The 26,127-nt window shown below is 33.7% G+C and overlaps 1 protein-coding gene across 1 annotated transcript; it reads right to left on the minus strand.

Annotated features, from left to right (window-relative positions):
- Window positions 1-2,040: 2,040 nt before the first annotated feature.
- sac (sterile affecting ciliogenesis) lies at window positions 2,041-22,965 on the minus strand. Its single transcript, XM_075307661.1, has 2 exons — window positions 20,363-22,965; window positions 2,041-2,719 (listed from the first exon to the last, which is right to left on the minus strand). Exons 1-2 carry the CDS (start codon window positions 22,928-22,930, stop codon window positions 2,078-2,080), a joined length of 3,210 nt encoding a protein of 1,069 aa, XP_075163776.1. The 5' UTR covers window positions 22,931-22,965; the 3' UTR covers window positions 2,041-2,077.
- Between the last annotated feature and the right edge of the window lie 3,162 nt (window positions 22,966-26,127).

A 26,127-nucleotide genomic window follows, 5' to 3' on the forward strand; every position in this document is an offset into this window, starting at 1 on the left:
CACAGGGAGAAGAATTAGCATTATAGCTATGCGTGTCAAATTTGGTGGAAATCGGTTCAGATTTAGATATAGCTTCCATATATAGCTTTCGCCCGATTTACACTCATATGACCACAGAGGCCAATCTTCTACTCCGATTTAATTGAAATTTTGCACAGGGAGTAGAATAAGCATTGTAGCTATGCGTGCCAAATTTGGTTGAAATCGGTTCAGATTTAGATATAGCTCCCATATATAGCTTTCGCCCGATTTACACTCATATGACCACAGAGGCTAATTTTTTGCTTCGATTTAGTTGAAATTTTGCACAGGGAGTAGAATTAGCATTGTTGCTATGCGTGCCAAATTAGGTTGAAATCGGTTCAGATTTGGATATAGCTCCCATATATATGTTTTTCTGATTTCGACAAAAATGGTCAAAATACCAACATTTTCCTTGTAAAATCACCACTGCTTAGTCGAAAAGTTGAAAAAATTACTCTAATTTCCTTAAACTTCTAATACAAATATATCGAGCGATAAATCATAAATAAACTTTTGCGAAGTTTCCTTAAAATTGCTTCAGATTTAAATGTTTCCCATTTTTATACCCTTCACCACTACTGTGGTACAGGGTATAATAAGTTTGTGCATTTGTATGTAACGCCAAGAAGGAAAAGTGAGAGACACATCGTTTAGTATACCGATCGTCTTAGAACTAAATTCTGAGTCGATTTAGCGATGACCGTCTGTCTGTCTGTCTGTCTGTCTGTCTGTCTGTCTGTCTGTCCGTCTGTCTGTCTTTCTGTTGATGTATTTTTGTGTGCAAAGTACAGCTCGCAGTTTTAGTCCGATTGTCCTAAAATTTCGTATAGGGTCCTGTTTCGACTCAAAGACGATCCCTATTGATTTTGGAAAAAATCAGTTCAGATTTAGATATAGCTACCATATATATTTTTCACCGATCTGGTCATAATTGGCGTGTATATCAACCGATCTTCCTCAAATTCCGTACATCCGAATATTTTATGAGTCTCGAAAAACTTGCAAAATATCATCCAAATCGGTTCAGATTTAGATATAGCTCCCATATATAGCTTTCGCCCGATTTACACTCCTTTGTCCACAGAGGCAAAGGAGTGTAAATCCTTACTTGTTTTTTACTAAAATTGTGTTCCACCCTAGTGCATTAGCCAACTTAAATTTTGAGTCTATAGATTTTGTAAAAGTCTATCAAATTCTGTCCAAATCGAGTGATATTTAAATGTATGTATTGGGACAAACCTTAATATATATAGCACCCAACACATTTGACGGATGTGATATGGTATCGAAAATTTAGATCTACAAAATGGTGCAGGGAATAATATAGTCGGCCCCGCCCGACTTTAGACTTTCCTTACTTGTTTTTACTAAAATTGTGTTTCACCCTAGTGCATTAGGCAACTTAAATTTTGAGTATATAGATTTTGTAAAAGTCTATCAAATTCTGTCCAAATCGAATGATATTTAATGTATGTATTTGGGACAAACCTTTATATATAGCACCCAACACATTTGACGGATGTGATATGGTATCGAAAATTTAGATCTACAAAGTGGTGCAGGGTATAATATAGTCGGCCCCGCCCGACTTTAGACTTTCCTTACTTGTTTATTTCATGAATTTGTTCACACAATTTATGAGTTCTATCACACCACAACCAGAGATGGAATATGATCACCTCAAACTTGTTTCACGAGCAAAATGTTACTTTTTAGCGAGCAAAATGTTACTTTGTCGCAACCATGTTATTTTCACGGAAATTATGTATCTGGTTCGGCCGACCAAAGTATAGGTAGGTGTTGGCCCACCAGATTTTAACTTTCGCTCTGATTAGGATATGAAAATGGTAACTCTTAGAGATGGACGACGAATTAAATGAAGTAGCTATTGGCCGAGGAGTCACACACATTGCATCAATCCAATACAAACAATTCATTATTACGAGGTCATTTAACCTGGAATATAAATAGAAACCTTATTGAACTAATAAAATTTTTTGACATATTTATTTTTTTTTGCTAATGTTAGTAGGATCTACAAAAATAAATCAATTTACAAAATATCTCGTCGACATTTTCGCATGGCCTTACGCATTATTATGGCTTGTCTTTCCTGTTCTTTACGCATTTCTTCTTCTTCCCAAGCTTTTCGTATAGCATCGGCCTCATTTGTAGCTTTTATCGATATATCATGAACCAATTCTAAGTGTTCCATAATACCTTTACGCATGCAATATTGGAAATTCATAGCCATGGAGAATTTAATGTCCATACCGGAACGCAAACCCAACTCTTGCCAGTGCAAATGGAGCCAATTATCATTTTTCAAGTCTTTGATGGCATTATATTTCGGAAGAAATTCCTTCATGACTTGAAGAAAATAGTGGGCTACATTTTGAATTTCTGGTTTTTCACTAAAAACTTCCAATGTTTCATGTAATGACTTATTTATAACCTGCATGGCATCCCAAACATCGTCCAGTTCTACATTGGCAATTGGATTGCCAACTGTTGCTTCTTCCAATTTGACAAGGTCCTGACAGGCATACCAAAGAATTTTATATGGCAAGAAACCTTCAACTATGTTTTCTAGAAATTCAAGCGAAAACTCTTCCAGCTCAAAGAGTTCCTGGCGGTAGCGCAGCGTTTCGCCCAATCTCTGTAAGTCTTGTATAATTTTCCAGGTTTTCTTCACCTATTTAAACGAAAGAGTTTACACATTAGGTATAATATTAGGAGTGGTTTCCCATGGGAATATTAAATCTAATTTGGATACACTAAATAGTCCACGGAACCAATTTGGATGATATTTCGCAGGTTTAGTTGATACCACAGATGGTTACTTTGTGCTAAATATGAGTAAGATCGGTTAATAAATAAAGCCATAATGACTAGAGGTGTGCGCGTGACTGAAATTTATCTCACACTCACGCACATTCACGAAGCAAAATATTTATTCACGCACGATACGTGTGGTAGCCAATCCCACTCACGCACATTCATGAAATGAAAAACAGTACTCACGCACGAACTACTTTTAAAGACTCACGTTCACGCACGGTTCACGACAATTCACGTGATTCACGACAAATTCACGAGACTCATGATATTTTCCAAACGGAAATCAACCAAGGTAACAAAATTCAAAAATAGAATACAGTTCGAGAATTAAATTAATTTCAGTTAACATACGAGCGTGAATTAAATCTTGATTATTTTCGTGAGCGTGATTTTGCAGAAATTTTATTCACGCACATTCACGAACCGATTTTATTTCTCCACACGCTCACGTACGACATATTTATTTTAGTCCCATTCACGCACATTCACGAGAGTTGCTTTAAATTTTGTTCAAGACTCACGAGAATTTCGTGTCACGCGCACACCTCTAATTATGACCAAATTTTGGAAAATCTGGAGATACATATATATGTGAGCTATATTTAAATCTGAATTAATTTCTATGATTTTTTGTACATATAGTAATTATTATAGAAAATTAGATTTGGCAAACTTAGATAAATAAGGGTTTTATGACCAAATTTGGTAAAATCGGGCGATACATATATATGGGAGCTATAGCTAAATCTGATTCTATTTCAATTAAATGTTGCACAATTAAAGGGTGGTAGATTAGATTACTGTGTGGCAAATTATTTACTTGAAATTATTCAAGGATGTTGAGGGTGGTGTCTAGACGAAAATTCCGTACTTTAGGTGTCGATATTTCATGGAGGAAGGGGACGTCCCTTCTCAAAAAGAATTCAACAAAAAATTGACTTTTCAGATTTACTTGAAATTTACAGGGAAGAAGTCGAATAAACGATTTTCAATATGTGCTCGGGGAAGGGGATCTCCTCTTTGAAAAAGTGAAAAATTCAATTCAACTTATTCAATTTACTTGGAATGTGTAGGGGAGGTTATGAAATGAATATGGAGTAGGTGATTTTTCGATATCTGGTTGGGAAGGTTTTCGAAAATAAAAAGTTTCCAATTTTATGAAATTTGGAGGTAGAGGTTGGTCCCTAAATAGGTACTTAATTTTTTTAATATTTGCACGGGAGAGGAAACTCATTCTTGCCAGACATTTTTAAAGTAAAACAAGTAAGGAAAGTCTAAAGTCGGGCGGGACCGACTATATTATACCCTGCACCACTTTGTAGATCTAAATTTTCGATACCATATCACATCCGTCAAATGTGTTGGGTGCTATATATAAAGGTTTGTCCCAAATACATACATTTAAATATTACTCGATGTGGACAGAATTTGATAGACTTTTACAAAATCTATAGACTCAAAATTTAAGTTGGCTAATGCACTAGGGTGGAACACAATTTTAGTAGAAAAAAATATGGGAAACATTTAAATCTGAAGCAATTTTAAGGAAACTTCGCAAACGTTTATTTATGATTTATCGCTCGATATATATGTATTAGAAGTTTAGGAAAATTAGAGTAATTTTTACAACTTTTCGACTAAGCAGTGGCGATTTAACAAGGAAAATGTTGGTATTTTGACCATTTTTGTCGAAATCAGAAAAACATATATATGGGAGCTATATCTAAATCTGAACCGATGTCAACCAAATTTAGCACGCATAGCTACAATGCTAATTCTACTCCCTGTGCAAAATTTCAACTATATCGGAGTTAAAAATTGGCCTCTATGGTCATATGAGTGTAAATCGGGCGAAAGCTATATATGGGAGATATATCCAAATCTGAACCGATTTGGCTGATATTTTTCAAGTTTTTCGAGACTCAGAAAATATTCGGATGTACGGAATTTGAGGAAGATCGGTTGATATACACGCCAATTATGACCAGATCGGTGAAAAATATATATAGCAGCTATATCTAAATCTGAACCGATTTTTTCCAAAATCAATAGGGATCGTCTTTGAGCCGAAACAGGACCCTATAACAAATTTTAGGACAATTGGACTAAAACTACGAGCTGTACTTTGCACACAAAAATACATCAACAGACAGACAGACGGACGGACAGATAGACAGACAGACTCTGAATTTAATTCTAAGCCGATCCGTATACTAAAATGTTGGTCTATGATTACTCCTTCTTGGCGTTACATACAAATGCACAAACTTATTATACCCTGTACCACAGTAGTGTTGAAGGGTATAAAAATTGAGGAAACGTTTTATTTAGTTGTTTCTAAAGCGGACCATTTTACACCTGCATATTACCAAATTGACATTTGATCAAATTTTATTAAATTTTTTATCAAAATGTTATCAAAAATCGGTCAAAGAAATTTAAGTACACAATACATGACACTCTCTCTCTCTCTCTCTTAAAGATAAGTGCAGAATATAGTTGATTTTCGAAGTAAATGTGATATTTTTTAAGAAATGGTCCTCCAGTTTTAAAAAATCGGTTAGTATATTATATTTTATCAGCATTGTTACCGTTATGCCACTTTAGTGTCAAATTCGCCACTTTTTTAAGCGTTGACACTTTAGTGCCACATTTTGTTGTGCTTTTTTGTGATTCCTTCCGAAATCATAATGTTATCCAGCCAATAGTTGTGGCGCCTAAAATATGGAAAGAAAAATTTAAAAAATAGCAGTAAATGCTTACTTAGATTTTATTTAAAACAATTGTTTAACATCCCTTACACTGAAAAAACAGTGAACCCTTTCCCATTGCAAAATGACCTAACCTGTAGTAATATTGACCATGATTTCGCCCTTAAGATTTTTTCAACTTGTCTAGTTCATAATTCTCTTAAATTTTAGTTAATCTATAACATTGTATTTTAGTTCATTTTTACAACACTATAAGATTTATATACCCCTACCAGGATAAAAAGTCAGTATTATTTTGGTTTACTTGCTTATTTTGTGGGAAACCCGATAATAAAAATTGGTTAACAGTTTATTTAAAATGTCGACGACTAAACTATTTTTAAATCAATCATTCCACAGTACAGAGAAATTAAATAATTAAAGGAACAACAAACCGTTTTACTATTATGAAAATTTTCATACATTAAAATTAAACTTTCTTTAAGCAAAAGTACTTTATTATAAAAACTTATGATGAAAGTTCTTAATACAATGTTTTTGTGAATAAAAATTATGACCACGTGGAACAGAGAGTAGTTCATTTGAACTCGCTGTTTGGACATTTTGGCTTATCCGTTTTTTATTCATCGTATGTAATTTTTTCACATATCTTGCTGGAAAAAATGGAAACGGTAATGAAAATTGTTAAAAATTACCATGTAATGAAATATAATTTTTAATTCTTCATTTTAGCTTGTAACTTACCATATTTGGGGAATTTTATCAAATGGTGTAAGGAATTCAACTTTTCTTTGGAAAACGTAGCTCATAAAATTTGTACCTGAAACAATTAGAGAAATAATGAAGTATTCTATATAAAGTCATAAAACTGTGTTGTTATCGATGTGAAGGATATAATAAAATAAATATCCTAGTTGAAAGAAAGCCAAAGTTTTAATATAAAACTTAACAATTCTCTATTAAATTGTACGCTGATCGGAAATATAAAAAGTTGTCCACACTTATTTGGGTTATTCTGAAATTAAATATTTATTTTTTACATTAAATAAAATTATTAAATAGGTTTTCAAAAAGTCTAATAAAAAAAATAATAATATGCATAAAAAACCAAATATTCTTGATAACCCTAGACAGTCATCATTCGTCAAAATGAGGACACGTAATTTCATTTTCGATTTAAAATGCATTTTAGTCTATTGGGAAATGGTAAATTTAAGTTATACTAATTCGACCGTTTTATGAATTTTTGTTTTATACTACACTGAAAAAAACATTGTCGTGAGGTCAAAGATTTCATGTCTTTAAAATACGAATGCAAATTTTGCTTGGCACGGAAGACGCAATTCTCTATCAGAAAGTTTTTTTCCTTGTCCAAAAGTCAATAAACTTTTCAATGAAGTCGTATTATCCTTATAATTAAGTGATTTCACTTAAAAATGGGTATCATAACATGAAAGAAAAAATGTTTGGGCTAAGGTCAACTTGACTTTAATAATTCAGAAAAATTCTTTAAATTTAATGAAATTGTCTTTAAATTTGTTGCCTTTTTGCATCTGGACTACAAAGCAAAAAATCGTTCAAATATAGGACATATTTTCAACACTTCATTTTAAAGACGTTTATTACTTGAAACATATTATAATTTCTACTGGAAGTCAAGTCTTAATTTGGAAAATAAAGTTGTCGTTAACTCGTTTTTAAAGGACTTTGATAGCATATGAAGAAAAAAAGCTGAAAAATCGAACAATTAAAATTTGTTTCCTAGAAGCAAGTACTCAAAACCCAAATTTAAAAGAGAATTGTGACTTAAAAGTATCCTTACTTGTATTCTCCGCTTCTTTGGCTCGGAATCAATACCAAAATTTTTAAAGTAAAGACAAAATCTTTGGAACCGGGCATGCTTTTTTTCAGTGTACTTAAAACCAAATTGAATAAGAAAATAAATTCAAGTTTGATTCATTTTTTCGCTCACGATGAAAATTATAGCGTCTTGAAATCAGCCGTAGTCAAAATGACGAAGGATGACGTTAATGTACAAAAAATAAGGAGACTGTCCAGGGTTAAAAGAAAGTTAAAGAATCCTTACCAATTCACTATTAAATTACAGGCAAAGGAGTACTAAAAATTTGTCCAAATTTTTAAGGGATTATTCTGAAATTAAATATTTGTTTTTACATTAAAAATATTACATTGGTTTCCAAAAAATTTGATTAAAGAAATACTAAAATAAGGTATTAAAAACCTGTAAAAAATAGGTCACAAAAACGTAAATATTCTAGTTGAAATAAAGCCAATTTTTAAAAGAAAACTTACCAATTCTCAACAAAGAAAAACATTAAACTGGTTTCCAAAAAAAAAAAAAAATTAACAAATAATATACATATAAAAATATTCTTTTTAAAAGAAAGTCGTATTAAAAAAAATACTTACCAATTTATGAATAAACTATACGCTGAGATATAACAAAAATTTTCCAAATTCATCTGGAATTGAATATTAATTTTTTACATTGAATAATAAAAATTTCAATACACTTTCAATTTCAACATATTTTCCTAAATATTCTTAATAACTTTTTTCTAAACTACCGATAAATTATTAATAACTTTCATTTAAAACATTTAATAAACAAACGCCAATATATGTCTCAAAATCCAGTTAATTTTCGTTGAAGATACGAAAAATTAACTAAAATTCTGGAAAATTCTTGTAAAAATCTTCTTAAATTTACGAGACACTTTTTTTCTGTGTAGTATGAAAACGCCATATTGATGAATGAAGAATTGTTTACAAAAATGTTTTAAAAATGTTATTCAAAAGAAAGTGCATTTTTTTTTCAAAGAACCAGGCATTTGAAAAACGTCTGAAACTGGCAAAAGTACGCCTTTAAAATTTGGTACAAAGTTTGCTTTTGCATGTTTCAATATTCGACTCTGGCCAATATTAGTATTTTCGTACTCTTTTTCTATAAAGAAAAGGCACTCGTAAATACAATAACTGTAAAAAGAAGTATGGAATAACTGATTCTAAAAATTTTATATTTTTCAAGTTCTTATTTTGTATTTACGAAGGTTTACGACGTTTTTGACGCATGGTAAAAGACGTCGTAAATGTATGTCAAATACCTTACAGTGACACTTTTTGTGCGCTTTTTCAAAATTCTGAACCGTAGCGATACTTATCACTATGAACACTTGAGATTTGTTAAAGATACTTTAGTTCAAAATTTCGATTTCGAGCCTAATAAGGCCGTAGTATAAATAACATTTATTGCCAGGATTCTGTATAGACCACAACCTAGATATCGGGTTTTCCGGATTATGCGATACGTTTCTATACACCCAACTTTAAATTGAACAAGTAAGTAAAGTAGAAAGTCGGGCAGCGCCGACTATGTCATACCCTAAACCACATTGATATAGGTTTGGGAGATAAACCGCAGTTCCATATTTAAGAAACATTGAGGGTTACATGTTTATGGGAGCTTTGTCTCAATCGGAATCGGAAATGTTTGATATTAAGAGCTATAGTCTATTTACCCTATTTCGTTAAATTTAAACAGAATTTACAAAAAATAATAGTCCTATGTGCTTTATTATCTTAAAACATATGAAAATGCAACGTACATAACGTACATGGATGAAAAAGACTGTTTTTCATATGTTTGGCTATAAACATTATATGTTTGGAACACAAATTTTTAAACACAATATTTTTGAGTGCAAGCATATAATGTTCATAAACTAGCATAACATGTTTGGGACATATATGTTAATATGTTAGAACATATTATGTTTGGGACATAAAATGTTTGTAAATATAATATGCTTGGATGCAAACATATATTAATTTAGAAATAGCCTATAAACATATATGTGTTTAGTAGCTTGGAGCGCTATTTAACGGGGAGCGATATTGAATTAAGTTGGTGGTTGTTGCTTGTTATTACAAAATTAACATTTTATTTCTCCTTGGGCAATTGATCAGCTACTTCTTTGATCCTTACAAACTGTGTGGTCCGCTGTTCGAATCCCCGTCCGGCAAAAGGTAAAATTAAAATAAAACAAGTATATACGGCCGTAAGTTCGGCCAGACCGAAGCTTATGTACCCTCCATCATGGATTGCGTAGAAACTTCTTCTATACACTGCCATCCACAATCGAATTACTTAAGTTGCGGTAACGCTTGCCGATGGCAAGGTATCTTAAAACCTCCTAACACCATCTTCTAAATTGTATGTAAGTCCATACGTGGTATATATTAAATCAAAAAAGATCGATCCAATACGTATATAATTCAGTTTGACAAAGTAGACATAAAATTTTGACAAAATTTTCTACAGAAATAAAATTTTAACAAAATTTTCTATAGAATTAAAAATTTTGACAAAATTTCCTATGGAAAGAAAATGTTGACAAACATTTCTACAGAACTAAAATTTTAACAAAATTTTCTATAGAAATAAACTTTTGACAAAATATTCTATAGAAATAAAATCTGGGTAGATTATTTTTGGCTCGAGTGGCAACCATGATTATGAACCGAATAAAATTTGAACAAAATTTTCTATAGAAATAAAATTTTGACAAAATTTTCTATAGAAATAAAATTTTGACAATGATGAAAATTTTATGATGAACCGAATAAAATGTTAACAAAATTTTCTCTAGAAATAAAATTTTGACAAAATTTTCTATAGAAATAAAATTTTTGACAAAATTTTCTATACAAATAAAATTTTGGTAGATTATTTTTGGCTCTAGTGGCAACCATTTTGGTATGGTTGTTAGCGACCATATACTAACACCACGTTCCTAATTTGAATCGGATCGGATGAATTTTGCTCCTCCAAGAGGCTCCGGAGGTCAAATCTGGAGAACGTTTTATATGGGGGCTATATATAATTATGGACCGATATGGACCAATTCTGGCACGGTTGTTAAAGATCATATACTAACACCATGTTCCAAATTACAACCGGATTGGATGAAATTTGCTTCTCTTGGAGACTTCGCAAGCCAAATCTGGGGATCGGTTTATATGGGGGCTATATATAATTATGAACCGATGTGGACCAATTTTGGCATGGTTGTTAGAGACCATATACCAATATCATGTACCAAATTTCAGGCGGATCGGATGAAATTTGCTTCTTTTTGAGGCTTCGCAAGCCAAATCTGGAGATCGGTTTATATGGGGTCTATATATAATTATGGACCGATGTGGACCAATTTTTGCATGGTTGTTAGAGACCATATACCAACATCATGTACCAAATTTCAGCCGGATCGGATGAAATTTACCTCCCTTTTAGGCTCCGCAAGCCAAATCTGGGGATCGGTTTATATGGGGGCTATATATAATTATGGACCGATGTGGACCAATTTTTGCATGATTGTTAGAGACCATATACCGACACCATGTACCAAATTTCAGCCGGATCGGATGAAATGTGCTTCTCTTAGAGGCTCCACAAGCCAAATCTGGGGATCGGTTTATATGGGGGCTATATATAATTAAGGACCGATGTGGACCAATTTTTGCATGGTTGTTAGAGACCATATACCAACATCATGTACCAAATTTCAGCCGGATCGGATGAAATTTTCTTCTCTTTGAGGCTCCGCAAGCCAAATCTGGGGATCGGTTTATATGGGGGCTATATATAATTATGGACCGATGTGGACCAATTTTTGCATGATTGTTAGAGACCATATACCAACACCATATACCAAATTTCAGCCGGATCGGATGAAATATGCTTCTGTTAGAGGCTCCACAAGCCAAATCTGAGGGTCCCTTTATGTGGGGGCTATACGTAAAAGTGGACCGATATGTCCCATTTTCAATACCGTCCGACCTACATCGATAACAACTACTTGTGCCAAGTTTCAAGTCGATAGCTTGTTTCGTTCGGAAGTTAGCGTGATTTCAACAGACGGACGGACGGACGGACGGACGGACGGACGGACGGACGGACATGCTTAGATCGACTCAGAATTTCACCACGACCCAGAATATATATACTTTATGGGGTCTTAGAGCAATATTTCGATGTGTTACAAACGGAATGACAAAGTTAATATACCCCCATCCTATGATGGAGGGTATAAAAAATCATAAAATTGAATAATTTCTTCTACAATGTTTGTATTACAGAAAAAGGTGCTAAGAACTAAAAAATATCGTGGAAGTGAGAAAGATGTCGGGGAATATACAATTGGGCAGAAACAAAATTTTGAGCATTCAGGTCGAAAACCTATGTTGTTAGCACCTATATTACCTGTTTATTTTCATAATTCATTATGATTGTAAATATATAAATAAATAAATAAAATTTTGAGCACAATATTGTTTGGGAGAGATTTTTTTAAGCATAAAGGGTGATACGGTCAAAATTTGGTCAATATAAACTTGACGTATTTCTTTCAATTTTGCATTTAAAAAACCTGAACACCCCTCATTTTGAAGGTGTGTGTGTGTAGAATGTTGCTCCTATTTTGATTTTGGAATTCACTCTTCAGTTGTCAAAATGCCGTCCAAGCAAGAAGAGCAGCGTATCAAAATTTTGCTCGCGCATCGCGAAAATCCGAGCTACTCGCACGCAAAGCTAGCAAAATCGCTAAAAGTTGCCAAATCAACCGTTACAAATGTAATTAAAGTGTTTGGGGAACGTTTGTCGACAGCCAGGATGTCTGGATCGGGGGGAAATCGAAAACCAGAAGCCGCTGAGATGACAAAGAGAGTTGCCGGTAGTTTCAAGCGAAACCCTAACCTCTCTCTCCGAGATGCCGCAAATAAGCTGGGTGTATCGTCTACAACCGTGCATCGAGCCAAAAAACGAGCCGGACTATCGACTTACAAGAAGGTAGTGACTCAAAATCGCGATGATAAACAAAATACGACGGCCAAAGCGCGATCCCGGAGGCTGTACACGACGATGCTGACGAAGTTTGACTGCGTGGTAATGGACGAGGAAACCTACGTCAAAGCCGTCTACAAGCAGCTTCCGGGACAGGAGGTTTATACGGCAAAAGGAAGGGGAAAGGTAGCAGATATTTTCAAGCACATACAACTGTCAAAGTTCGCAAAGAAATATCTGGTTTGGCAAGCCATCTGTACCTGTGGCTTGAAAAGCAGCATTTTCATAGCTTCCGGGACTGTCAACCAAGAAATTTACGTGAAAGAGTGTTTGAATAAACGTCTGCTGCCTTTCCTGAAGAAACACGGTTGTTCCGTACTGTTTTGGCCGAATTTGGCATCTTGCCATTACGGTAAAAAGGCCATGGAGTGGTACGCCGCCAACAACGTGCAGGTGGTTCCCAATGACAAGAGCCCTCCCAACAGCCAGAGCTCCGCACAATTGAGAAATACTGGCATATTGTCAAGCGGAACTTAAAGAAGACCAAAAAAACTGCTGAGGACGAGCAGCAGTTCAAGGCAAACTGGCTTTCTGCGGCGAAGAAGGTGGACAAGGTGGCTGTACAAAATCTGATGGCAGGTGTCAATCGTGAGGCTCTGCAATTTGGATTTGGAAAAGCGAAAGCCTTACTGAATATTTTTCCTGAATTTTATACTAATTGAACATGAAAAAGAAATTTAATTTGATTTTTTAAATAAACGATTTCACCGATTTACACGCGTTTTCCCTTGACCAAATTTTGACCGTATCACCCTTTATAATATTTTTGGGTGCAAAAGGCTTCCAACCATATTATATGGTCACATAATAACATATTGTTTTTTGGAAGACAACATTATTGAATTTGGATGCAAAAATACAAAATGTTTGGAACTTAGACTACCCAAACATATATTGTTTAGACCAATATGCTTTCAAACATGTTATATATTGGTAGAGATCAAACATATAAATGTTTGGGCAATACCCAAAAATGTATATGCTTGAAGCAAAATATGTTTGGGAGTATATGTTACAGAAGCGATTTTTTGTGAGGGTGTAGAAAATAAATTTGTATTCACACAATTTTTTTTTTTTTATTTCAATCACGAAACTCGCGGATTCAATCATTTTTTTTAATTGAAATGTCTTCAATCACGAAAATGATAGTATCAATCACCCATTTTGATTGAAAACCAACACGATTTTCAATTAAAATTTTAATTGAATTCTGTCACGGAATCAATTAATTGTGTGATTGAATCAATTAAAAATGTGATTGATTTTTGACATAAAATTCAATCACAGTTTTACTTGAATCAATTAAAATTTCGCGACAAAAATCAATCAACTATTTGATTGATTCAATTAAATTATTAATTGATATGGGCAATAAATTTCAATCAAAAAATTTATATATTGCGCCCCCAATATCTTATATAGTTTTATTTCAATTCAAATATTTATTAATCCAATGTTTTTACACTGTTAGAAAAATATGTTTTTCATATGTTCCGATATAAACAAAATGTGTTTCGGGCACGATTTTAAACCACAATATATTTAAGTGCGAACATGTAATGTTCCTAAACTAACACTAAATGTTTGGGACATCTATGTTAATATGTTAGAATATATTATGTTTGGGGCATCAATGTTTCATAAAAATCATATGTGTGAATACAAACATATATAAATTTACAAATTTCGACTAAACATACATATGTTGTGATATTTTATTCAAAGCGACAGAGAGAGTATAGAGAGAAATAGAGATGGAAACTGGGAGAGTTGACGAAAGATATCAATATAACACAGCAAAAGAGTCAAAAGAGAACAATTTCTGTGAAACCGCTTGTATGTTGTTTCGGAAAACTGTTTTATGATAAGGCCAAAAATTTGTTATGTTTAAGTCTAAATATTATTTAATTTGAATAAAGAGAATATACATTCTGAACCAAGAGAATAGACATTTGAAAAACAAACAGCTTATGTTTTCGCCTTGAGAGCAGCATTTTATGTATGTGTGGACATATGTTTTGTTTATCATTTTGGCATTATGGGCACAATTTTTTTTCTTGGTTCGTTAAAAGAAATCAGGGGTCTTCATAAAAATAACGAAAGGGCACTATACTCTTTTTAGAGTTGGGACAGTAAAATGAAATAAGGAGGAAATAGTGAAAAATTACACAGTAAAATGTAAAAAAAACAAACTTTAGTTCCTCTTTATTAAAAAGTAGTCCACGAGGAGTTGACGGACACCATCAAATATAAAAGCGGGCATTAAGTTCGAGTTTTACAGCTAAAACAATTTAAAAAGTTTATTTTCTTTAAAATGAATTATTAAAGAAAAATAAAAGGAATTTTAGAGCGATGGTGTTAAATGCTAGTAAAAAACTGTTCACTCCTAAATAAATTTATGTTTATATTATAAAATTATGTATGTATGTTTATACTCGACTCCACGTTCTTCTTTTGTTAGTTTTTGAATTCCTTCCAAATTTTAAAGTTTTGTACAAAAACAGTTTTTTATTACAAGATTGTTATTTTTGCAATAAAAAATAATATTTTATCCAAAAATCAGTCAATTTCGTTTATATCAAGCACTGTTACTGACTATAAATCTTTAATAACACACATTTCGAAGTTTCATTTAAAAAAATTAATATAGTATAAATATAAATGTGTAAATTAAAAAAAAAAAAACAAAAAAAATGTTCGGTCGGAGCAGGGATTGAACCCACGACCCTTTGCATGCAAGGCAGACATGCTAACCACTGCTCCACGTGGCAAACAAATGTATGTTTCTGTTAAATAATGTTATGTTTGCATGGGCTCGTGGGCGCTGCAAACTATGCTATATAAATGTAACTTAAAACGATAATTATCTACTGGTGACTATAACAGCTACGTAGCCCAGTGGATAGTGTGTTGGCTTACAAACTGTATGGTCCTCGGTTCGATTCTCCGTGCAGGCGAAAGGTAAAATTTAAAAAATTTATAAAAGTGAATAATTTCTTCAACATTATTTGTATTACAGAAAAAGGAGCCAAGAAATAAAAAATTTCGTGGAAGTGAAAATTACGAGTATGTTAGGCAATGAGCACAATCGTGTTTGGGAAAAATTCTTCCAAGCATATAATATTTTTGGCTCAAAATGCTTCCAAACATATAATATGTTCACATAAAACAAACATATTAATGTTTCGGCAGTATGCAATAATATATGTGCTTCCTGCAAAATATGTTTGGAACATATGTTAAAGAAGCGATTTTTTTTGAGGGTGTACATATAATCGAGTTAAGAAATGTATATATTACAGTTTGAGTTTTATCAACTAGATATTTCAACAATTGTATTAGTACAGACTTTTGTGTTTTCCGTTTCATGTACATAATTAATTTTAAGGCAAAAAGGATAACAAAAACCTTATTTGATAGTATAAACTAACATTAAAGTTAAAACATATTAAAAATATAGAGTAAATATTTTCTGTATTACAATATTTTTGTTTTATGAGAATACAGTACTTCTTATGTAATTTCATAACAGTCTCTTAGTATTTCATAAGGGCTATCTGCAAGTTTTTGAAAATAATTTTCATTGAGCTTACTGATGAAGGGAATGATGAGTTCGTATCCGGTGTCCTGGTGTAAGGACGAGGTTGGGTATCGCCAAGGTTTATTGTGAATCAGTTTAAGACATTTATTTTGGATAATTTGTAAACGCTTGAGATGTGTTTTTGCGGCACCGTACCAGATTGGTAATGCAAAAGATATTACGGGTCTTATAACGCATGTGTATAATAGGTTTTTGTTTTTCAATGAGAGTGACGAGCGTTTGTTTAAAAGTGGCCATAGGGCTCGGAATGCCTTCATTGCTTTATCGCAAGTGTTTTCAATGTGTTGTCGAAATATAATTTTTTTGTCTAGAGTGACACCCAATCAGCTGTTGGAAGATCTGGATTGCATCGTTTCAGTCTATTTAAAATAGATTCAGGGTCAGAAGGGTTTGCAGGTATACACGCATGTGCTCTTGGTCTAGCCGGTATGTCTTTTTTCTCGACTAACTCTAGTGCAGCTCCTTCCCAAACTTCACCAATTAGTATCAGAGCAGCTTTAAAACATTCTATAGACCTCTGGTCCTCAAATGCGACTAGCTTAAATCGTCCTTGATACCAACCAGCCTCTTGATGTCGAGGATCTGGGCCGGGAAACTTTTCCAGCACCTGTGAGTAGACACCAGACATCGCGTTCTCAATTTCCCCCCATTTTTGCTTTGGAACCATACCGTCCAATGCTCCTTTATTAATGATAGCCATCACAAGGCTGTCTTTTGCAACTCAGGCAAATGATCTTTGATTCCGTTTAGAGGATGGCAGTTCATCCGGTGACCGTTCCCTTTTGCCAGTTTCAAGAATTCTTTGAGGCCATTTTAAGGAATCGCTTTGCTTAGCCGACAACGTGCTTGGGTCGACAGATCCTAATTTCTTTAGGATAAACAAAACATTTCTGCGTTCTTTGAATCTCTTTCGTGAGGGATTACCTCCTTTTGATGTCGTTACCTTAGTAAAGGTTCGACTTGCCAACATTAGCGTAGCTAGACAATTTTCCTAGGGGGGGCTATAGCCCCCCTAGCTAAAAATTTATGGACTGAACTTATAGGTTCAATTAATGTTTTATTTCATAAAATTTAATAAAAAATTAGACATCAAAATAACTCGTCAATTAATTTATAATAAAGCAACTAAAAGTAGTTCCACACTTTTCCCAGCAAAAAAATTGTGAGTTGTTCTAAAGTATTTCCAAAAATGTCCTCAATTATTTTAACTACAGGAAGTTTTTTTACTTGATTTTTTTCATATTTTAATGTGTAATTTTTTGTTTTCTTTTTTTTCAAATAGTTTAAAAAAGGAGTAAGAATAAATAAATTGGTACAAATTATTCAAATTTTGCCACAAAACTGCTAAATCCATTATAGAAAAATCGATAATTTTGGAAATTGTTAGAGGAAAAACGTTTCAAACAAGCGTCAGAATGCATTAAAATCATAAAAACAATATAAAAATTACTTATTTAGGAAAATATCACAAAATTTTTTTATTCACATTCAAAACACTGAATTCGGATCTCACATTAAGAAGTGATGCAAATTCATTGCAACGGCTGGACATTTGTCCCATGACAAGCTCATATTACATTCATTGCTTCTCCGCCAATTTTGCACCACTTCTACACCAAAAAGAACATTTTCACTACTTTTTTGGCGACGCTTTTTCGCAGCATTATTAAGATATTAATTTATGAAAAAATAGTTTTAATATCAATTACTATTTGTTTAATTAAATTGACTAAACTAAATCAATCATAAGTTCAACCACAGCTTTATTTCATAAATATCTGACTTGAAACATTGCCATCGGCAACTGCTACCACAACCCAAGTAATTCGATTGTTCATGAAAGTCTTTAGCGGAACTTTGTGCGATTGTATATACTTGTTTAATTTTTATAAAAATTAAAAAAAAAACTATTGACATTTATTGAAAAATGGAAAATCATAAATAGAGTTTCAAATTCTGGGGGGGGCTAAAATTTTTCTGGGGGGTCTAAGCCCCCTCCCCAGAGGCCTTCCTACGCTTATGCTTGCCAAAGTGTCGCCACCTGTCGACCCGTCTACAGGTCGACTAATTGGGTCTGACTCTTGGTCACTGCCCAAATTTATAACTTCAGTCGATACCCGTCCACTGGGCCCTGAAGTTAGCAACCCAGTGGATGACATTGAATTTCGCTGCATGGTGGTTTAATTTTGCACCACACGTGAAATTCGCAATAAGTACTTATTACGATGAAATAATCCGCTATTAAAAACATGTCCGTTCAGTTCGGCGGTTGATCGATTCAGGAGGTGATTCTGAGTCGATCGGTATATATTTTCAATATCAATATTTCAATATTTATTTCTTTATAAAGTATGGTCAATTGGATTACTTTGTAGCAAATTTGACGCCGATCGGTTAGTAAATGAACGTAAATGAATATGTGTTTTATCTAAATTTGATCCGATTTTGTTCAAATTCACAAGCGTTCGTCCCTGTACCAAAAACATGCCACATACCAAATTTCATCAAAATCGGTTAATAATTGCGACCGAAATCCTGCGAACAACAAATAAATGGACGGACGTACGGACACCAAGGGTTAGATCGACTCGAGAAGGTGATTCTGAGTCGATCGGTATATATTTTGTGGGGTCTAAAATCAATATTTCTAATAGGCACTTTTTTGGCAGATCAAAGTTATACCCTGGCCACTATGTGGTTTAGGGTTTAAAAACGATGACTACACCCTCAAAAAATTTCTGTAACATATACTCCCAGCCACATTCAAGCATATGTATTTTCAGGATTTATCCACACAAAATATTGTTATTATTGTTCAAACACATTATGTTTCACCTTAGGCATATATATCTTTAAGGCACCAATCCATTTTTTTATTTGCAGCAAAATACCATAAATATGCTTGTGTTGGATTACAAATAAAAAAAAACTTGTTTATAATGTATTAGAATGTTATACGGCAAATATTTTTTTATACACAAAATATAAAAATCAACAAGCAATCACGAACATTTACGTTTTACATATTCCTTCATGTTGGTCTTTTAGCCTCACTGTGTTGTGTTGATGTCTTTCATTATTCGCCATCTTTAGATATTCTTTATACTGTCTCGGTGTGTCTTTCTAAACACATATATTTTTGTACGCAATTTCTAACGCATCCGCACATATTATATTTACAAAAATGTTATTTCCCAAACATAATATGTTGTAACATATTAGCATATATGTCACAAACTCATATGTTAGGGACATTATATGTTTGCACTTAAAAATAATGTGTTAAACATTTTAGTTCCAATCATATGATTTTTACACCAAACATATGAAAAACAGTTTTTTTTTCGTTCGTGTACCAGAGAAAGTAAAAGCGAATTTTTTTAGCTCAAAATACCATAAATATGCTTGTGTTGGATTACAAATAAAAAAACTTGTTTATAATGTATTACAATGTTATACGGCAAATATTTTTTTATAAACAAAATATAAAAGTCAACAAGCAATCACGAACATTTACGTTTTACATATTCCTTCATGTTGGTCTTTTAGCCTCACTGTGTTGTGTTGATGTCTTTCATTATTCGCCATCTTTAGATATTCTTTATACTGTCTCAGTGTGTCTTTCTAAACACATATATTTTTATACGCAATTTCTAACGCATCCGCACATATTATATTTAAACAAATGTTATTTCCCAAACATAATATGTTGTAACATATTAACATATATGTCACAAACACATATGTTAGGGACATTATATGTTTGCACTTAAAAATAATGTGCTAAACATTTTAGTTCCAATCATATGATTTTTACACCAAACATATGAAAAACAGTTTTTTTTTCGTCCGTGTACCAGAGAAAGTAAAAGTGAATTTTTTTAGCTCAATTATGGCCAGTTCAAAAATTAGGTTTGAACCTCTTGTCTCTCCCCCTCTTCCTTCCTTTTAAATGCATAAAATGGGGTGATGGGATTACGATTCTCTCCAGCAGGTTAAAAGTAAGCACACCCAGAGAAAGAATATGAACTCACCAATCATGTTTTAAGAGCACATTTTTTACTTTTTCACGGATAACATTGAACATTTTGGGTTTCTCGTCAAATATAACATGCTTGCGGAAATCAGATATATAATCTCCGAGAAAATAACAAGGTTGCGACAAACATGTTACATATTCTGCATGAAAAAGTAATATTATGCTCGTGAAACATGCATAATACACCTGTCCGAAACTCTTGACTCTTCCCGCAATTTACTTACCTCCACTGCTGTCTCCACAACCTTCTTGGGATTAAATTGCAATGAAAATTGTTGAATTTCATCATTGAGCGACTCCAGACGTTCTTCGAAACAAATGCATTCGCTTAAATGTAAACGCTTAAACTCTTCCATGTCAAGCTTCTGTTCATCCCTAAGAGTACTCAAACGATCGAGTATATTTTTGGGCCAGGCATAGGCTTCCCATTTCATGGCGAATTGATGATCGGGTAGATTATAAAAGAAGCTATCCAATAAATCGTATTCCATCCACATCACTTGTATATCGGCCCTTAATTGATCCACCAGATCCGGTATGGTGGAGGCAAAATCTTGTATCTCAAATAAATGTTCAATACTCTGAGGCCGTTCATCGATGCGATTGTAGATATGGCGACAACGTTCGAGTAACCGATCATTGGTATCGTACATACGATCCACATAGTATTCGAATATGCGTTTAACAAGCTCTATACGTTTACCTATCATATACTGTTTCATGGGTTCCACAATGATGTGAAAGGGCCCAAGGGTTATGGAATCTGGTAAGATGGTACGCATCTCCTCCTTGCATCGTTTATGCTCAAGTATATCGTTTTTCACTTGCAGCGAAGGCTTTTGGGCGGCTTTATATTCAGCCATATAGGTGGGTATGTGCAGTAAGTAGAAATCTATGAAGCGATTATATTTTCGCCCATAGGAACGAAGAGGAGAAATGGCCTTGAGGTAGCATTGTTCCAAGAGATCATTGTAGGGTATGTACAGGTACTCGATGAGTTCCACGGTGAGTATATAGAGATTGGGAGGAAATTTAAGATTTGTTAAAGTCTCAGCATCCACTTGCCTAACTCCGTTGGTCTTTTCCAGGCTCTTTTTGAAGACTTCCTTCAAAGCGGGTGCAAATTCTTCGGGTTGTGTGGAATATACCACCTCCATGTCTTCTGTTATACTGATAACTAAAGAAAATATAGCCTTGGGAAAGGGAAATTCAGAAATTATGTAATCACTTGTCCACTCATAATTGTCATCCAATTTCAAGAATGGCTTACAAGGCTCACAAAGGAGGTTGAAAAAATCTTTTAGGGACTTCTCCAATAGATTCTGCATGGATTCTTCCATGCGAAGTTTCACTTGCACTACAAAACGAAATATCTTGCACATTTCATAAACACTCCATTGGCGAATGAGAATATCCAACCAGCCCTTTCCCAAGACCCGAAGGATACTGGTTATGCCAAAGGCGATTTTAGAGGGCCATTCATTTTTCAGATAGTTCGACACTTGGGTACTTTGCTGTTGTTGGCTTTTTAGGAAATCCGAAAGAGTCATCGGATTATTAAAATTACACATAAAAATTCTAAGGGATTCTATATACAAACATTCCCCAGCCACATTAGCCATGGCAGTATACCCCTCTGGTGTGTAGTACAATGAATAGGCCAATACTTCATGTCTTCTACTGAATATGGGAATTGCCATAGACTTTAGAGATCGTATTTCAGATTCGCTAGCTCTAGAGTGGAAGACCTTTGGTGGGGATTTTTCGATGATGTCCCTTGAAATTTTTCGAAACTCATGAGGGAAATTTTTCAAATAGTTATTCAATTCATAGCGAAGCATTAAGCGTTCGTGGATCATGTACACTTCATTGTATAATTGCCAATAAAAATCACTATCCGTATGTACTCCAACCATTAGTTTATCCACCAAGGAATGGGCATAATAATGATTTTCTCTCATATCTTTTTGGAGCACAGAATTGACTATGGATTCCACCATGGACAAACACTCCGCCTTATTACGATCTTCCACTGCTTGTTTCACACGCTTCACGAATAGCCAAGGATTTTCGGCCCGAAACATGATCTGTATGCGGGGCACCTGATATACAAAATCGTTGGCTAAAATCCTAACTGACCATTTTTCAGTTTTTCTATTGTAGTCACTAACAGCTGCATTTTGCCATGCATATTCCATAAGGCTTTGATTGGCAGGTAGATAAGCTTTTGCTGGTAAAGGATATCTCATATCATTAGGTACTTCCCCCAGCTGCAACCATGCCTCTGGAGTATGACAATCATAGTCAAAGTCGTCGAAAAAATTCAAAGGCAAAAAATGTTTAAAATTATTCTCCGATAGCACATAAAATTGTTCCTCGGTGGGTAATAGCTCTTCACTGGTTACACCGGCCTTTTTTAATTCGTTACCTATGTCTATTTGATCGTACATTTCTCTACGTCTATCTGCTACAACATCCCGAGGTAATTGTTTTGCCGGTACCCTTATTGGCCACTGAACCTTTGGAAGGATAGTCTTCAAGGGAAAATAATGTTTTCGGCCATTTACATCACACCATGCTAGCCATTTTTGAGCTGCCGCAATAGGGTAATTATATTTTGGCAATTTTTCTTTTTCTATCGTTAGTTCTTTAGGGATTAGTCCAAAATCTTTGTTAGCTGCCTCACATGCCCTAGGACCATGTTCCTCAGTTAAATCATGATGTAGACGATCCACTGCTGTAGATACCTCCTCACTACCAACTAGGAAATCTTTTAAGAGTCGCTTTGGCATTTGACGATACTGAGTGAATTAATTATTGTTGCTGCTATTTGCTGGATTTTAACTTTGAATAATTGAATATTGGCATTTTTTTCATGGATCAAAGTTTGTTGATTCCAAGGCATATTAAAGAAGGTAGTTTCAGTATTACAGAAAAAACAATGGCCGCCGCCATATAGCCACTTTGATTGTCAGTCAAATTGAATTATTGTTCAACAAGTGGGAATTTTAAAATAGAGAAAATCTGGAAATGTATCGATGTATGCTTCGAAATATGAGGAAATGTGTTCAATTACACAGTACAACACAACAAATCCAAACAAAAAATCACTTATCCCAGCCGAAAGTACTCGATGAGGAAAGAGAAGTAATGTATGGATTTTGCTAGATTGGTTGCCGTTCGTCTTTTATGAGCCTCTAAAGTTTTGTCGCCAAATTCGATTTTGAGCACTTTTTGCAAATTTTCGTATCACCATAGCTCGAAGAAATGTACCCTATAAAATCATGAACTTTGTAATACATGCCAAATTCATAATCACTCCTTGATACGGATTTTGCCAAAAAAATGTGATTAATTTTCTTTTTAACAACAACGATTTTACAAATACGCATTTGTTTTGCTGTGTCGTATACGAAACACGAAAAATAAGAAATAAAATTGCAAAAGCAATATCAAGGAGTGGTCATATGAATTTGGCATGCACTTCAAAGTTGTTCATAATTTTGTAGGCTTCATTTCTTCAATCGACTGTTTGGTAAAATTTTCAACAGTTCGGGAGCTGTACTCAAAAAACCAAAAAAATCGGTGATAAAGGTAGTAATTTTATCCATATTTTTGCAGTTTTGTGTATGAAGATGAAAATTTTCCGACTTAATGTATTCAACATTTTTGTTGGCCGAGTTAAGACCTATAACATTGCTTAATACCTTAAAAATGAATTCACAGTATTTGTTGAGCTATGGCCATACAAAAATTGCAAAAAGTGCTCAAAATCCAATTGTGCGAAAAACATTAGAGGCTCATAAAAGACAAACGGCTACCAATCTATATATATATATATATATATATATATATATATATATATATATATATATATATATATATATATATATATATATATATATATATATATATATATATATATATATATATATATATATATATATATATATATATATATATATATATAGTATTTTCCCTATATAAAGGATTTTACAAGCGCACACGTGTATTGCCTAAAAGTACGCAAAGAAAATTTTCTATTATAGGAAAACCAGTTTACCATCTGAATTGTTGATTTGAAGAAGTGCAAGCAAAAATAAAACGTTTAGAAATCGGATAAGGCAAACTTTAAAATATCCTTGTTCAGTAGTAAATTCTTGTACCTCGCGAAGAAAACAGTATTAGTAAAATGTCATGCCTTATTCTAGTTAATGAGCTATTCCTAACTGCTTTCAGTTTAGGATTTTTTTTTACTGAAACAAGTATTTTTTTTTATTTCACACAAAAATTTAAATTAATGGAAACAAAATGGATAAATTAAATTGGTGAACATTAATTTTTTTAGTTTTGAACGCGCTTTTTTCTGGGTGTATGTTTTTCATATGTTCCCATATAAACAATTTTTACACACAATATATTTAAGTGCAAACATGTAATGTTCCTAAACTAACACTAAATGTTCATCCGATCCGGCTGAAATTTGGTACATGATGTTAGTATATGGTCTCTAATGACCATGCAAAAATTGGTCCATATCGGTCCATAATTATATAGCCCCCCTATAAACCGATCACCAGATTTGACCTCCGGAGCCTCTTGGAAGACCAAAATTCATCTGATTCAGATGAAATTTGGTACGTGGTGTTAATATATGGCCTCAAACACCCATGCAAAAATTGGTCGATATCGGTCCATAATTATACATAGGTCCCATATAAACCGATCCCCAGATTTGACCTCCGGAGCATCTTGGAAGAGCACAATTCTTCCCATTCGGTTGAAATTTGGTACGTGATGTTAGTATATGGTGTCCAAAAACCATGCAGGAATTGGTTCCTATCAGTCTATAATTATATATAGCTCCCATATAAACCGATCGGCAGATTCGACCTCCGGTGCCTTTTGGAGAAGCAAAATTCATCCGATCTGTTTGAAATTTGGTACGTGGTGGTAGTATATGATATTTAACAACCATGCCAAAAGTGGTCCATGTCAGTCCATAATCATTTATAGCCCCCATATAAACCGATCCCGAGATTTGGTTTTGGAGAAGCAAATTTGATCCGAGTGAGTTGAAATTGTGGATGACAGTCTTTCGTAGAAGTTTCTACGCAATCCATGGTGGAGGGTACATACACTGTTAGAAAAATATGTTTTTCATATGTTCCGATATAAACAAAATGTGTTTCGGGCACAATTTTTAAACACAATATATTTAAGTGCAAACATTTAATGTTCCTAAACTAACACTAAATGTTTGGGACACATGTGTTAATATGTTAGAATATATTATGCTTGGGAAGTGAATGTTTCATAAAAATAATATGTGTGAATGTAAACATATATAAATTTACAAATTTCGAGTAGACATATATATGTTGTGATATTTTATTCAGAGAGCGACAGAGAGAGAGAGAGAGAGAGTATAGATAAAGAAATAGAGATGGAAACCGGGAGGGTTGACGAAAGATATCAACATACCACAGCGAGAGAATCAAAAAGGAGCAATTTCTGTGAAACCGCTTGTATGTTGTTTCGGAAAACTGTTTTATGATAAGGCCAGAAATGTAATATGCTTAAGTCTAAATATTATTTAATTTGAATATTAGAATGAGCATTCGGAGTAAAGAGAATAGACATTCGGAACCAAGAGAATAGACCAAGAGGAGTTGACAGACACCTTCAAGTGGAAAAGCGGACATTAAGTTCGAGTTTTGCAGCTAAAACAATTGAAAACATTTATTTTCTTTAAAATGAATTATTAAAGAAAAGTAAAAGGCAAAACATTTCCATTTTAGAGTGATAATGCCAACTTAATACCGGCCTTAAAGGTAAAAATGAAATTAAGTACAAATGTGTAAATTTAAAAAAAATGGTGTTCGGTCGGTGCAGGGATTGAACCCACGACCCTTTGCATGCAAGGCAGACATGCTAACCACTGCTCCACGTGGCCAACAAATGTATGTTTCTGTTAAATAATGTTATG

This window comes from Haematobia irritans, chromosome 4 (assembly GCF_050003625.1).
Source record: "Haematobia irritans isolate KBUSLIRL chromosome 4, ASM5000362v1, whole genome shotgun sequence".
Classification (NCBI taxonomy): domain Eukaryota; kingdom Metazoa; phylum Arthropoda; class Insecta; order Diptera; family Muscidae; genus Haematobia; species Haematobia irritans.